Consider the following 17,510-nt stretch of genomic DNA (forward strand, 5'->3'; position numbering starts at 1 on the left):
AAAATCTATTGCAAGTCTTTCCTTCTGAGAACTTGATAAAGAGATGTTTCCTCCCTACTCTATGTGTACTCTCTCTCAGACTCTGTTATCCCTGTATGCCTTTCTTCTGACCATTCATTCTCAGCTACCATTTTCAGTTTATTCTTTTTTCTTCTTGTCTTTTTAATACCACTTTGCAGTCTTTTTTGCTTATTTTTTAATATTTCTCTTGTTTCTCTTTTTTTGCTTTGTTTGATTTACCTACACCAAACACAAGTGATGCACAATGACTTCCCACACAATACTGTTAACATCCAAAGACAGGCATGTCAATCAAAATTCCAGCTTTTTCTTTTTGTAGCAAAGAGAATATACTAGTGCTAATTAATTAGTTGGTTATGTCGAGGTTCACCATTTGTGACTGTAAATGCCTTTAAGAAGCAAAGGAAATATTGCTTAATTACTCCCTTCCTTGGTCCAAGAACACAGTTTGGTAAATTATGTCATACATTGTTTACGAGTTGTAAATACTTCCATACTGCTATAAAAATTGGAAAATAGTATTATGTTTATTAACAGTATGTAGCAAACCCACCTATGGTGTGGTGTAATTCTTTATTTTCATACAATCTAATATTTCATCATAGATGACAACTGAAACATTTTAAACGTATGTTTGGATAAAGCATGTTCCTTTCTATTTGTATTTTATGAAGGGTAAAAAATACAGCCTATATTTATCAAGCTGACTATGAAAGAATACTAACTGGCAGTATTATTACCTATTTCAAGTGCTCTGTCACAGATTTAAACCTGTAAAATTGGCCATCACTCAAGTCACATTCAGATAAAAAGAAAAACGTACTGATCTTATGTGAAAAGTATCAGGGCAATATACACTATTAAGAAAAAAATGCAACACCCCTGCAAATCCAGCTAAGAATAATGCAACACCCATTCTATTGCCACAGGGGTGTACCACTTGCAGTGGAAAACTCCCAAGCCCTTGGGATCTTGGCAGCCACAATCCTAAGGGTCCAGGGGTGCATGAAACCCCATATGCCAAGCATAAAGCATGATGGGATCTAATGCACGATCCTACAATTGCATCTTACAATTGCAGGTGTGGGCATGACAGGAAGCCTAACTGTGTGAATTGGGCATTAGATCCCACTGCACCTTTCTCTGCATATGTAGAGGGGAGCTAAGTGAAACATGCATATGGGTTTCAAAAAATGAAAATCAGAATTAGTATTTGTATAATTAAAATAGTAGTAAAAATGTTTTTATTAACACTTTTGTAGATGTTTGTGCTCATGACAAGGGGAGACTGGAGACAAGGTGGCATTGTGCAAGCATTTATACTCAACTCCACTAAAACCCCTCAACTTATGGAACATTACAATACCTTCTGCATATTACAAACATGGCTGTATATTCATGCCTAAACATGTAGTTTTAGTTCAAGTGAACAAATATCCACTAAATTAAGCTAAAAACAGATAAAATTAACTCACTTTGTATTTATAAAGCAGTTGAACCAGAGATAAAATTCCAATGAAAAGGCCATATTTATTTTAAATTTACCATTGAAAGATACAGCATCCTAAAAATGCTTCATACATTTCCTAAGCAAATCTATTAAATGTATGGTCTTTAGTAAACTAACCAACCTTTTTAAGAGCTCCTGAGTTCTTCCATGCCATCCTGTCTTCAGCACTACATTTAATAGAAAGTGCTGCCAGGGCTTGAGTATACAACAGTGTAAACAGCACCTTTATAATGCAGGTGAAGTGTTCTATAAAACAAACACAAATCATTAGTTTTCAAACTTTTTACCCAACATACACTGTCTCTTCCAGTTTATATACAGAATGTTTCTCAAATGCATGCTGAATCCAGCATGAAAAAGTACCAAACTTCAAAACACAGAACCATCTTAAAACTGGATATGTTGCTTTTAAATATCTTACCTTGACAACCTGAAAGACCTATAGGAATTTTTACATGTGCACCAGACGCAGCACTGGGCACTTTTAATTAGCAAGCCACGCTAGTTAAAAGTGCCTGCCGCTGCATCAGGACCCGGTGTGTAAGTTGCGTAGTGTGTGTCAATGCTGAGAAAATGGTGATGTGCTTTGAACTAAAGCACAATGAACATGTCTTAGTTCAAAGTGTACCATTGTCATTTTCTCAGCACTGACACACACTGTGTTACTGATACATGGGATGCATGAGGCTGCCGGAGCGCATCAATTTATGTGCTCCAGCAGATTCAATTAATCGAGTTGCCTCTAACATGCTGGATTTCTAGCACATCAGAGCAGACTTGCCACGTGTGCAAGTGCCCTACAGTTTCTGTTGTACAGAATGCACAAGCATTCTTGCACTGGTCTATAAATTTATCTTAACCTTGACTGGGAGAAACTTTCTTTGTGGCCTTAGTGACATTACAAAATTTTGTCCTAGAAACATAGAAAACATGGCTATAAAGGAGCATAAAAGAGTCTTCTAAGTCCATCCCCCTGCCCTATGGCAGTTTTAATTTAAACCATGCCTGACAGATACGTGCTTACCCTCATCTTAAAAACCTCTAACAACAGAGTGAATCTATAATCTCCTGGAATAATCTACAACCACTTCACAGCCTTTCCTGGTCCCCTCCCCCTCACTCCTTCCTCCTCACGCTCCTCCTGGAAATAGTCATGTGGGGCAGTTCTGCCTGCTCTGAGCACCTCTGTTTCTGGGAGACACCCTGAAGAGTCAGACTGGGAAGGGCTGCAGCTTAAGCAGGCACTTCTGTCTGCTTTAGGCTTAGCAGATAACCCTAATGAAAGCAGAAGCCTACTCTCATACTGCAGCATTTCCCAGTCTGGCTTTGCACAAGGCACACAGGGCACTTACGAAGCATGCTCTGAATCTAAAAAGGTTGACAATCACTGATATAACATGACCCAACAGCACCGTTGAGTTAAAATACACCCTTCCAAAGTTAAGGGCCAAACAAATTTTTGTGCATCAAACAAGATTAAAGGGATTTGGAATTCAGTGTTGTGTTCTCTCCCTCCTCTCATATCCAACATTCAGGCAAAGCTGTAGGGTTTCTTGGGCACATAATTCTATGTTTGACTGGCTGATTCATCTCTGAACTAGTAACAGTTTTTGTTTAGCAAATGCTAAAGAGAAATTCAGGCAGACAAATCTATGAATTTTGATACTCTTTTAACCCATCTGAACAGAATATACTTAGTAAGCACAACTTGCATCTAAATAGTCTTTTGTAACTACATGATTAAAAAGGCAGTAGTTTTTCTATCATCACCATCTGTATCCTATAATAAACAACCCAAAGCACATACTTTACTTCCTATTTCAACACAAATAAAATAATTTGCTTATAATGAACTGCAGAGTATGTCAGGCATTTGTGATGGTTGCACATTTCCCTGAGAGAGTGATTCCCTGAGCTTCTAAGACAACTGAGTCCATGTTAGTTTAGGATTTAGCTCCAGTACTGAAGTCTGTTTACAAAGAGATCTGAGTCAGCAGGACAGTGTACATTAATTTAACACAATGAAGGTATGAATGAAAACACAATATGACTTTGCATTTCTCATGCAAAGACTGGTCCATTCTCCCAAAAGAGTTTTCATAGCCACTATTCTTCAAATACCTTAAGACTCACTGTTGCCATTATGTCTACGATGACATGCCTACCATACTGCATATTTTTATGACCTAAGAAGGTGACCTGTCAGAGGCCTTCTTAAGAATTTCTCTTGTACTTGATTCTACTTTTTATAATAAACTCCAAATAGTACACACAGGAAAATGAAACTGCACATAAGTGATAAAAATGACCATATTCTCTCACATACAATAAAGGTATGCCCCAGAGTGTAATAAGCACCTTATTTTTGAGAAACAGAATGAAGAAAAGAGATCGTCCCTTGTAGTAAGTTACTGAGCATTACCACCTAGGGAGCCACACCTTCTTGGCTAAGGTCATTGTTCTAACCCTATCAATCACCAAACATTGGGATTCTGGATTATACTATATTAAAGTTAATTATTAACACTGATAGCATCCATGTGGAATAACTACGAGGTTAGATTAATCATAAAGCCTTAGTATGTCCATTTAAATGCTAATATTGCTGACATTAAAGCTCTGTAATAATGTTGTTGTTTTACTTATAAAATAACTGTTCTCTGCATAATAACAAGGTAATTTTTTGAAGTGCAGAAATATGAGAAGAATGAAGAATTGCCTTCTTAACCAGTAAGTTAAAAACTAACAGTGATTTAAAGCATGTAGAAAATGTTACTTTTTTTAGAGAAGGAATAAGTATTTCCTTTAAAATTTCTAATTACATCTAATTTATATCTGTTTATATTAGAGATGAAATGAGATGATTTTACACATATTTAAGCTTCACTCTACTTTGCTATGCAGTTAAATATAGAGAGACACAGGATATTTTAGTAATAAAAATGCAAAAGTAGAATATTCCATGCATATAAAATTTTCTCAATATAATTTCATCTTTTGCCCCTAATATGCAAAAAAAAAAAAAAATCAATATAATCTGTAGGCATGAATATGTTACATTAACTCTTATAAAGGAAACAAATCCTGCTTGTTGCAAATCTATTTGCCACCAAAAGGCTGCTGCTTATTGTAAAACAGCAACCTGCAAATCCTATTCTATTTTTTTTAAATCCATAATATGCAAGAAATGTATTTTGACCAACTAAAGTTAATAAGTTAGTTTTATTAGGGTAGAAACATTCAAAAGAAGTCTTTGTCAATACAGACTGGGGGTCATAGCTTTAGGTTCAACAAAGCTTCAGTGCAGGACCTAAGGAAAAGGCCCAAGCTTTGACTAATGCAGCCTTTCCACACCTTTCATATCCTCAGGGTAGTTCTGCTGGCTGCAAAGCCCTACTGGGGGCAGTTCTGCTTGCCAGGGGTCACTGGAATGCTTCCTTTGAACATTAAGATACAGGTATAGGTCTTAAACCTAGAATGGAACTGGTTATATCTAGATAGGTTATGGAAGCTCTGCCACTGGATGTTTTTAAATGCAGGTTAGACAAACTATTGTCTGGAATGATTTACACATGGGTGGTCATGCTTTGAGCAGTTGTTTAGGTGAACCTTTGCAAACCCTTCCAAGCCTACTTTTCTGTGATTCTTTGATGTTTGATGGGGAAATAATGGTGAGGAAAAAAAACTCTCCGGCAGGCTTACATTCTCTCCTTCACCTGTGAAAATATATGACATTTCTGCATCAAATGCATCTTTTCCAGAGCTAATGTCTTCATACCCAAATACCCTACAGTGACATTGTTAAAAAAAAAAAAAAATCAACTAACCAAAAAACCCTAATTAATGCATTATATTGTTAGAAATATTATTAAAAATGTATTATGAATAGTGTTGTTAGAACAGCACAGCTGGCAGCTCTCCCTGGTGGGAGGAGGGGGTGGAGGAGAAACTACCAAGGGCTCTTTGTATTAAGGTATCACTCTCTTTGTTTTGCAAATTTACTATCTCTTTGTTACACTATATCACACTCCCTTTCATGCTTTCTTCATTTTCTCATACAGATAAGAGTAATTGCAATTTTTAATGATCCTGTCCTTGGGACAGAGAGGATTTGAACTTTTGACAACCTAAAGAGAGCTTTCTAAGCATGCGTGATTAGCTAATGCATATAAGCCTATCCGCCCCGCATATTTAAGTAGTTAATTATAATACACATGCGACGGATGACGTGACATCATTTCATATATGTTTGTATGAACCGGAAATGAGTTGTAAGAGTTCCTGCTTTTGCACACGTGCCCAGGAAAGAGGGGATAAAGCCCGCTGAGAAGTTTCCCTCGGGGGCAAAGTGGTCTTTTGTCTTCACTCTAACCCTATTTGCAAATATACCTTTTGTGTTGCTAATAGAGTGTGTCTGAGAGTTCTTCGCCTCCCGAGAAACGAACCGCAGCATTTTTGCTTCAATATTTTTGGGTCATTATTGGCAAGAGCAAGACTTTTGCAGTGCTCTTGCACTGAGTTTTTAAAAAGGCTTACAGCTGCTTTAACCTGTAATTTTTTTAAAAACTGACTCTTAAGTAAACTACATTTCTTTGCTGAAACTATTTGACAGTACCCTTGAATACAGCTCAAGTTAAAACCCCTCAAAGACAAAGTCTATATGGGAAACATTAACAGAGTGCTAACTCTGGGCTAGAATAGATGCTCAGTTCTCAGGGGAGAGTCCCAGCTCTCTCTGAAGAAACCACAAGTGTACAGAAGTTTACAATTTTTCTCTGAGAGTAAAAGGGGCCACTCAGGGAGAAAAATAACTTGGGAACAACCCAAGTGAAGTGGCTTCCCAGAGAATCTCTCTCAGGAGACAGAACTTCTCTACAGGCAGCAGATGCAGAACCAGTCTCTGCAATCCCAGGGTGTTTGGCTTCTCCCCCTCTCACCTCCCACAGAAGGAGGGAGAGCATGTATCAATCTCAGCCAAGCAGGGAGCAGAACACACCTTCTTAGGGCTTTAGACTGGAAAAACCCAGAACTGAAGCAGTTAGGGGACATGTTCTGCTCCTGGCTTGTTCCCTGCCTGAATCACTCTGCAGCACTTGGGTTCAGGGAAGCATAAAAGCATACACCATGCCCAGCTATAGCTGGGCTCCAACACAGCGTGGGGCAGGGAAAAGACTGGAGGACTCTTCTGTGCATGGCACAGACCCTGACCCCATCTTTCCTGACCCTAATGATCCCTGACTAAAGTCACTTAAAAAAAAAAAAAAAGCTTGCAAACCTCTCTGGGCTGCATGCTCTAGGGACCTCTGGCAGCCTAGTGTTTGCACTGCAGGCTCTTTGCTTCCCTGTCTGAACTTCCGTACAGGTAGGTTTTTCTCTCAGGAAAGCAAACGTGGGGGAATTTCCTGGATGTTTTGAATGTGTATATGCAGCCTCTAGCACTTCTATAAAATATTATAATTTATTGATAACTCAACAAATTTCTTTTTCTGTCATTAAATATCAAGTTAAATGTCATAAGCTGGAAGGCAACAACTACAATAAGAAAGTTTGCCAAGCAAGTAAATATCAAAGAAAAGGGTTTTATTTAAACTGGAAACAGTCACCTTACATAAACAGCTATTTAAGTTTCAGTCAGAAAAATATTTATTTGGAAAAAACATCAAAAGAACAATGGATGTTGCTATTGAAATGCAAGATAAATCCTGAAAGATATATCAAAGCCTCCCTATTCACATAAATATCTTTTATACTGAAAGGAGGCTGCTACTCAAGGTAAGACACACTCTATAGTTAGCCAAGATTCTTATCTAGTGATGAAAGTGAAATATTAATGTTTGCCTGGATACTTTTTGGTACTATTTTGTTGCAATGAACTGAATGTTTATTGTAAAGTTTGTTTTTGGATACAAAGTGGCACCTAGGAGCCAGATTAAAGCTGTAAATGATGAGTGGATGGAAACACTTACTCCTTTGTAACAGGAAATTCCACTGGTATATACCAGTGCAGATGTCTCCTAAACCAGGTAAGCAGGCATTGCACTGGCACACTATAGTTTCCTTTTAGTGCTTTACGTTAGAGCAGCCCTCAAGCTGCTTTTGAATGCTCTTGAAAAGCTGGGGTGAACCCAGAAAGTCAAGCATATCTCTGATTGATCCTCCACCCATTCCACTGCCACACACAGCGCCAAGCTGAACAACATCAATATGTTTGCTTTAAATGACTTGCCCATCATCACACAGGAATACTATGACAGAGAAAGGGATAGAATCCAATTTACTGGAACACCACAACTACTTTAATCAACAAAGCCTCCTTTCCTGTTCTTGCAGGACACTGCTACAAATGTTACACACCTTCCTACTTCTACACCTGCTAATAGGGGTTCTAAAGACAACAGCCTCATTTATTACATAATCCTGATTCACTCCCTAATATATGTCCAAATTGTACACTTTATTATGGTTTTTATCAGTGGTAACTCAGTCAGGCTGATATTTAAATCACTCTGAAGCACTTTTGGTGGACATTATTTAATCACACATGCATTCACAGTGCCCTAAATCAAAATGCCAACCATGTCAAACCTACCCATCTTAAGACTTATAAAAAATTCAAAAACTGTTTCACCATTTTGAATGCAGTAGTTCTTTTGCTGATCACACTATATTACCCTTTTAGTCTACTTGTTATAAATTGATGTGACTAGTGCCTGTAAATGCTCTGACCTCCACCAAAGTTTCTCCTGTAATAAAAGACTTAATTTGTGGTGTTCTTTCTTTGTGATGGGTTCAGATCAATTTTCCTCTCACTGAATGAGAAGACTGAACAGTGTAATGGCATTTATTTTCCCTTAATCAATGAAGTATTGAAAAAGATACCAAGACAATCCAACAGATAATACGGCAGTTAATGCAATTCCCAGAGCTATATTTGAAGGGCACTAGATGAAGTGTAAGTCCTCTTTATAAAGTGCTAATGTGTTCCAAAAATACTATGTAGGTACAATTAGATCCCAAAAAGGATGAATAGATTAAATACCACAAGAATAAAGTAATTATAGTTTACCATGGGAACTACAATCAAAGGTACTAATAAATATTTTACAAGTTTTGAAATTGCCTATCCTCCAAATATAGACATTATGGTGTGGAATCCAGTACCAGTATAAACAGTCTCTCTCAAAAAATGAAAAGAAAAAGCCTTTCCATGTATGCTATATTCTTAATCGCACCCAGCTTCTCTTTGTTCTTATGACTTCAAGGTCAGTGTCACTGGATTTCCCATCTTTTCTCCCATGAAATAGGTTTTACGAGCATTCTAGAGACTGGTATATAGGAAAGAACACAATTCACTCACTATGCATTGGCACCTGTGTGTAACATGGCCGCTATTTGCTCTGTAATCAAAAATCTGGAAGTAGTGTAGGAAGCAGCATGGTCAGATGTGGATGTTATTCCTGACTCTACCACTGACTTCGAGAAAGTCACTTTACCTTTCAATACTTCTACTTTCCCATTAGTAAAAGTGCAGTGAGGATACTTAAATTTGACGACCACACGCACATTGAAAAAGAGCTAAAATTATTACTATTGTATGTTGGACCAAGCTTCCTTCTACAAGTTTAGAGAGCAAGAATTATGGAAGGCTTTTCCTCCTTGTTCACTATCCATCTTTTATTACAAAGTTTTATTAAACCTATTCTGATTTCTATCTTAGTGTGTTATAGAGTTGAAAAAGTTTATATTCATCTTCTCCCTGCCACTTTTCCTTGATCCCCTCAACCACCACAAGTTCTGACAAAAAGCAAATGAAAAACATGTGGATGATGTAATATTTTACAGAACTCTACTCTTAACTGAATGTTGTCTTTCCTAATATAAAAGCACACTTGCATAAAAAGCTGTCCTACCTTCTTAAATAAAATAACCACAGGAAGATTAAATCATTTGCACCTGTCTTTTTTCCTTCCTTGTAAAAAGAACAATTCTAGAGGCAATTTCTGCAATGAGTCTTCTATATTGCAGTTACCCCTAAGTCCTTCTATCAGAAGAACTTTCAGACTCTGATTTTTAAAAATATGTTGACTATAATAAATGGATTATTTCTATGACAAGCTGTTTTTCATTCTTGATTCAGTGTTGACTCTATTTGGATTACCAAAAATTAAAAACTAATGCATTTATATTGCACTGAAATAAGATAACAAAATAAACAGAAAAACAATTACTAAATATACATAGCACCCTAGACAAAGTCCCACTCCCGAGCTGAGAATTAGTGAAACACTTAATAACTAGGCATCAGCTCCCATAGAATGCCCATATAAAGCTTTTATTACCCTTAATGGAAGTTAGGTGCATGCATCAAGGGGACAATAGACCTCTTACTTAGCTAACTGCAAACTAATGAAACACAACTTCATATTAAATTACAGTGAACATTACTGTGGCCAGTAGTGCCTCAAAATTGGGTATATAGTCAACAAGGAACATAACAATTCTGTTGTATTTTTAGCTCCTCTATGCATTGCCAGTGAGCTAACAGGAATATTTTATATAAAGTACTAGAGATAAATAAAAAATCATGGATTCAAAAGCTCTGAATCACCTTATTCTGGAACAAGTATTGACTACTGACAAAATTAGCCATGCAAAACTGTTTATAAACAATAAGCATGTGTATGCATGAGAAATGCAATATCTTTAATTCTGATAATGAAAACTTTAATTTATGATGGTCTATATAATATTTGATTCAGTTATTCTACAGTCTGCCTCCATTACAGTTCCTGTATTACAGCAATTATCATCTTAGCATGCAACCTCCTATTATATGTGATTGCTGCAATTTGAACTCTTACATTCAAAATAAATTACTATGTTGTACCCTTAGGTACCAAGTTCAAATTTGAAATATTGAATTGCCCCCTTCACAGTGAAGAGATGAAGGTCATGTAAAGGACACTTTTTCCCCAGTAAAAGAACTTAATAGTTTTTCCTCGGCCCTTGCATCTTTACTGTATTAGCTGACAGATAAGGTGGGAAGACAGGGGACACAGATAAGCCTGTCAAGCCACAACAAAAATTTCCGTTCAATGCCACCTAATGTAGATAAGGTAGAGTAATTTTAGAACCACAGCAGACAAGCTCTGTCTTTCTGTGTTAAAAGCCACCAGGAATCCATACTCACATATATAATCATCTAACTATATACATTTTTGTAACATACCTTTGTGCAATGGCTGTGGCATGGTTAAAATCTGAATAAGCAAAAGAGAAGAGACATCTCTGTAAAGTACTGGAACCTCTGGTAGATCTTCACTGCTCATCCTGAAAAATTATGAAAATAATCACGTTTGACACTAGAATACATCTTTCATTTTTGTTTTACTTTATATTGTATTTTTAAACATTCTTTATTGCAATAGAACATTTGAGGGCAAGCTTTTAGAATTCTGCTATCTGATGAATCTCTAATGAAGCTATGCTCTTAAGATAATTTAATATAAGAAACTATAACAAATCACAAGCTATCACATTAGTAGTAAGTTGAAGCATTTAAAAGCATTTATTATTGGTACAAAACGTTTCTAAAAATAGCGGGAACAACTCAATAATCCATCGCCCTAAATACCTGGATTCAAAAACCTGCTGGACACTCAAAAAATACCACTATACCTTAAGATTCTGGCATCACAATTTATCTACTTCTTTTCCAAAAGGGTGGCGTTTAGCATATAAACAATCATATACCACTACAACAGCACTGAAGCCTAAAACATCCATCTACGAATTTATAAGAAAGATTCCCTTCATGTGCAACATGGAATTAAGAACTGTTTTGCTTTATGTAAAGTAAAATCATCTAGATTTCTGGCTAAAAATGGGCTGAATACAGCAACATTTATTAATGGTTTTATGAAAAAAGCCAAGGGGATAGAATAAGAGAGAGAGCAACCACAGAAAGAGATACTACTATTTTTTTTAAATCAGATTCATTCAAAGATATGTTACATAGCAGTTATCTACTTGTAAGTAAAATAGGTTAGCAGGTATTGGTGGCAGTTTTCTAGCTCAATATAAAATTTCGTACACCAACAATACTTATAGGTAGAGTATAGGCAACCTGAGATAGTAAGAGCAGTAATGATATCTGTTTGGTCAGTCACTGCAATCAAAATAGAAAGGGAATTCTTGTCACTGGCTGGGGTGAGTCTTCCAAGCAACAGGACACCTCCTCTCACAGGCTTGTGTGGGGGAAGAGAAGAGTGTATGTAGCAATGGCTAAGGCACCACTATAATCCTCATAGCATCCACTTCCCCTACTGACGGCCTGCAGAATGCATGTGTGGAAGACATTTTTTCTCGTTCTCCTTCCCACATTGTGAGGCTGCACTGGCAGCACAAGTACTAGAAACTATCCCATGCATTCCTACCATCACTGAACAGGATTACCAACAGCTGATTGACTCATCTGCTGAAGCAGTTGTGAGGAGTTGATTCTGGCTGTTGATGCTGGATAGCCATTCTGGTCTCCGTTCTAGGCACAATCTTTTCTAGTTCTAGATCTCTTCTGACATGGATTACCAAGGTATGTCAAATCTGGACACTTGGCAGAACTGCCAAACATTTATAGGTTGTTCCCCACCATTTGTTATCCCATAGTTTGGGAGCTAAAATTACGTTTGTCACAATTTTGGTTGATTTCAGTGCGGTTGATGGATAAAATGATCTGATGAAAAGCCCCATAATGCAACAGGCTACTTAGACAAAGGCCATGAGTACATTGAAAGGGTGCACAATGTGTAGCATCGCTCAGAATGCCCCTGTGAAGGCCATAATGAACACAAAAAGAACGCTACCCTCAAAATGACCTTCTAAGTCAGGGGCAGGCAAAGTCCAGCCCGCAGGCCAACAGTGGACTTCATTTCTCAGCAGTCCCTGCTCGCATGGCTGGGGCCACTCTCCATGGAGACCCCAGCTGTATCTGCACTGTGATAGCGCAAGGCTGGGGTTGACATGGAAACCAGCCCCGGCCATGCAGGCAGGAACTTCTGGGAAATGAAGCCTAGCTGCTGGCTGGACCTGCCATGTTACCGATCCCTGCTCTAAGTTCATAGAACCGAGGTCCACAAGTGCCCTGATGAAAACTGTACTAGAAGGGCCCTGCCAAGTAAGTTGCTTTTTTGTTGTCAATAGTTTTAAGTGCCATCCTTTTCATTTAATTATGCTCTGGTATGTTTTATTGTTTCCATGTTCATCCTCAGTGTTCTGTAATAAGACTGATACTTTAAGGTGTCAGAAATTCTTGAGAAAGGGATTTGAATTGAACCACCACAGAGTTGGTATACGCAGTTATCACCAAAGCACTGCTAAGTACCTCAATGCTCCTAAGGAAGGATTTAAAGAAAGGAGTTTACATAAAGAATGTGTATTTGGGGCACATACTGTTTGTAATTTTAGGGTAGCAGCATAATGAATCTCCTCTTAAACCGGTTACAAATCTACCCCACCAAAGCAAAATAAAATTAACAATAGGTAAAATTATCAAAAGGGTTCAAGTCAGGAGGCTAAAAGACTATCATGTTTGAAAATTAAATTTGTATTCTTTTAACTATTTTATCCCCCATTCTTTTTTCCAGAATTCTGGCTGATTTCTACAGGCCCACACACACATATCCCTTTTCTTTTTTTAAAGCTAACAATGAGCATGTCAAGAACAACTATAGTTTTTAATGCACAAACATACATACTTACATTCCCACCCCCGCATTATATTTGTGCGTGTGTGCACGCATGCACGTGTTCCTGTTTTAACAAACTAAGCATACAATGAGCCCACCATGCATAAATATCACTTCTCAAAAGAAAGAGCACTCCTACATAGGCACTTAAGTTCCAGCTGAGTTTCAATGGTAATTATCTCTAAATAACTTTTTAGTTCTGATCCTTAGACCTTAATGCACTTAGGCACTTCTGATAATTTTACCCATGGTAATTTTTTTTTGTCTGGGGTGCTTTTGTGTTTTAAAATTAATTTCATTATAATACTGTGCTAAATTTATGGCCGAGTGTCATGGAGACCCCCCGGGGGGCACACTTGATCAGGACCATGCAACCGTGTCTCATCCTTGTGAGTGCCCCCCACAAAGCCAGATCAGGCATGGCCTCTAGAACAGGAAGGTAGCCTTGGCTCCTTACCATTCTGAGACCCAAACCTGTCGGTCCCTTACCCTCCCTGGGGTCTTGTAGCTCTGACTCAAGAAGCAAGCATACAGTTCTGCTCCTGAGAGCAGGGGGAAGAGGCAGAACAGGTGCAACCCAAAGTTACAAGTACAAAAAGAGACAGCTCCACTTCAGTGAAGGCATTTATTAGACAAAAGCCAGCCAGCCAGAGGTTCTCTGGCCCCCACTGAAGAGTTAAGTAATTCCTCTGTTCCCACCCCAGCCCACACAGGCCAGAACTCTCTCCTCTTTTCTTTCCAGTCTGCCCAACCCCTGAGCCTGAAAAGTCCATCTGTCTGTCCCTCTCTCTGGTCCCTGCTCTCAAACTGAAACCCTCCTTATTTCACACTTTCCTGTCCATTTCATTCAGCTTCCCTCCAGCCTCCTAGGAATCAGCCAGCTCACCTTTGCTTATATGTCAACACAGCTATTTAAGTCTTTGTTGATGCCAGAGGTCTATTTTGTCTTGTTCCTTTGCTATTTCTTAACTCATTCCTTCCCCATATACTAGCTTTTTCCCATATACTGGCTTTATGGGGAAGCTGAGGCATGCAATATTAGAACAATATGACTTCATTTAAAACAGAAATATTACAATAAAACCCACAGCTCAAACGTAGTCCTTTTAACTATTTCTTAGAAATAGCAAAGAACTCCAAAGGTTTAAGTTCTTAAAAAAAGGTTTCCAATGTGGGAAAAGGAAAGAGCAAAAGAAAAGAGTTTTAACTCTAGCTGGCCACATTTTACATTGTAAGCAACCTCAGTTAACGCCATTTCATAGCAACAGACAGTTAGATCCAATACCAATTCCAGCACTATAAATCAGAAGGTGATGACTGGAATTTTCACAAAAAAGTATGGGAGATGCACCTTTCAGTGTGGACACAAGTGAACTCTTTGCCCAGTTTATTTATTCCATATGAGTTGAAGTAAAACTACATTGAATGACAAGCTTTGAAATAAGCTGCCTCACTTTACATCAAGCACTGCAGCACATTAAGTCCTTAAAAACTGCTCTGTCATTCGTTAAGAGCCTAAGCAACTTCTTCATTATGACACTGAAAAGACATTAAAAGAAAGCTAATATAATTTCTGATGGTGCTGAAGCAAGGAAGGTAGTGTAAAATGAATCAAATGTGTCACGTTTGCATACTGCATCCATTAAAAACACATTCTTTGCTGTATAATACAAAGAAATAACTTCTGATACTGCCATAAATGTAAAATGTATTACTCTATTCCCATTATGGGGCAGACCCCTTCTCCAGTCCATGATAATTGGGCTACATCTCTGAGCAAACACCAGATTTGTCTGTCAGCTGATACCTTAGTCAGCCCACTTCTATATTCAGTTCCCCCTTTTCCGATAGAGGCTAGCTGACCCGCCCAGGATATAATCTGCAATATTAGCATTTCTTTTTGGGTTTCTTCCTTCCCTCCTTTGGGTGTAAGGTTTTTTTTTATAAAGTACAGTTGTCAAATTATTTATTGAACAGTACTGGAATCTACCTGATCATTTTATTACTAAGAAGAATATAGAGTAAAATCCTCAGCTTCTTTAACTTTAAAGGAAAGGCACCCGTTCTAAAGCAGTGTGAGAGCACGTCAGAATACTTTTGTGTACTCTCTTAGAATTTGGGAATGAGGAAAGTGGAGAAGCCTGGAGATCAAGATGGAATCCTTATTTCCATTATCTCCTTTATCTATACTGAAGGTGACTGAAACCGAGTATCTGAGGACTGAGATATTCTGTCTCTCCTCCTATTTCTAGATGAAGGAAGGATTGGTTGCAGTTAAAGACTTTCTGGCCTGGTAGAAGGAATTGGACTCATGCCCTACTTTAGGCATCCTCCGCTGTTCCAGGCAGACCTCTTACAACTGGAATAGCAAGTGTCTCTTTTCTGGCACCTTTGTTAGGAATAGGTATGAAAGGACCATCTGCTCATGAGATCTCACAGTCCTTCATACACTTTGCTGGAATAGGAAGTGAACATTTTGATTTGTTCCAGCTGTTGCCTACCTCTGTCCTATATAAAGATTTTCAATTAAGAAGGTTCCACCTGACAATGTTAGATACAGACAATTTGCTCAGATTGCCAATCAGCATTTTGTTGATGTAGCTCTGGCTGTAAAGCTAAGAATTTAGAACTCAGTATGTTTGGGGGCTTGCTGACCAACCATTTACCTTTGTGGGAGTATCCTGCTCCTTGGAAATTACTTTTGCAGAGAAGGAAGAAAGAGGGATGGCAATTTTTTTTTTTTTTTTCATTGGAAGGAACCTGCCCTTGGGCATTCTCTGATTACATCTCCCACCCTGTTGAATCTCTCCCTGCTTAGATCTCAAGATAAAAATAAACTTTTCCAGATTCAATCTCTCTCTTCCACTCATCTTCAGAGCATTTCTGTATGAAAAGAAGTACATGGAAGACTATTGTGCCTAAGGACTTGTTCTCTCTGCAGCCTTGCCAAACTGGGAAAGTGAATTCCACACCTGCCAGAATCTCATGACTCACAACCCAATGTTCCTCTTTTCTGGTGGAGGAACTAGGACTCACAGAAGCAGATCTGGAACTCTGTGGGCATTCCTGGTTCTTTCAGGATTTTGTAATTTTCCTTTGCCTTTTGAGGGAGAGGTCATGGAAGGGGGAACAGTCCTTCTTTTTTATTCTGTGCTCTCTTTTGGCCTGAACCCACAGAAATACTGGGGGATGAGCAATTCTGAATATCAGTTCACTGCCTCCTCCCAAAGTAGACCTCAAGGAGAGGTGAAAAGGAACATCCCTAATAGATTCCTTGCCAAGTCATTCAATTTATTATATTAAGAATCTCGGATGGAACGACAGAACAATTACCTTTAAAAATGGGTTAAGTGGGGTGTTTTCACTGGGAACCTTTGGACTTCCCTTGAAGAAACCATGAATGGTGATTAAAGTTCATTCTGCTTAGGAAGAATAAGCTGGGTATCTCAAGGAGCACCATGACTGGCAAGAGTGGATGAAGAGCTTCCAACAAGTAGTCTAAACTACTAATTCCTTTTCTTGTCAGAACAAGTGTTTATGGGCTGGAAAGCAAGTATAGAAATGCTGTACTCTCCCTTTCTGTGGCACCTGAGTGAGCTTTAAGCTCAAATTATGTCTCAATCTCTGGTTTACTCTGTTTCACCTCTTATGCCACATGGGAGGGAAAAGGAACCAAACAAAGACAAGGAAATCTTTCCCCAACTACAAATGGTCTTATTTAAAACTATAATCTTCAAAACTCTAACAGTGTTAATCTTCAGGGGATACTGAGGGGTGGGAATAGGAGGTGTGTGAAAGAAGACAGATGGTGGTGGGATGTGGGGTGGAAACAAAATGGAAAATGTTATTTTCTGCTTCTCCTAACTCTTTTGGATTATGTATAGTTTCATAGTTGGTAGGGTCAGAAGGGACCTGAGCAGATCATCAAGTTTCAATCTGTCAGGAAAAAGTACTGGGGTCAAACGACCCCAGCCAGGTGTTCATCTAGCCTCCTCTTAAAGACCCCCAGGGCAAGAGCCAGCACCACTTCACTTGGAAGTTGGTTCCAGATCCTAGCTGCCCTGACAATAAAGTAGCACCTCCTGATATTTAGTCTGAATCTACCCTCTGCCAGCTTGTGACCATTATTTCTAGTCATTCCTGGTAGTGCTTGGGAACAGGGACTCCCCCAATGCCTGCTGGTCCCCTCTGACTAGTTTGTAACAGGCCACTAGATCCCCCCTCAGCCTTCTCTT

General features: G+C 38.5%; 1 protein-coding gene across 1 annotated transcript in view; it reads right to left on the reverse strand.

Annotated features, from left to right (window-relative positions):
• The window catches only part of UBR3 (ubiquitin protein ligase E3 component n-recognin 3 (putative)), a 239,638-nt gene that overhangs the window by 20,002 nt on the left and 202,126 nt on the right, over window positions 1–17,510 (reverse strand). The window contains exons 30-31 of the mRNA XM_019553730.1: window positions 10,761–10,861; window positions 1,653–1,777 (exon numbers count right to left, since the gene is read on the reverse strand). Coding sequence (XP_019409275.1) covers window positions 1,653–1,777; window positions 10,761–10,861 — 226 coding nt within the window. The remainder of the gene's footprint in view (window positions 1–1,652; window positions 1,778–10,760; window positions 10,862–17,510) is intronic.

This window comes from Crocodylus porosus, unplaced genomic scaffold (genome assembly GCF_001723895.1).
Source record: "Crocodylus porosus isolate Cpor-Errol unplaced genomic scaffold, CroPor_comp1, whole genome shotgun sequence".
NCBI classification, from domain to species: Eukaryota; Metazoa; Chordata; order Crocodylia; family Crocodylidae; genus Crocodylus; species Crocodylus porosus.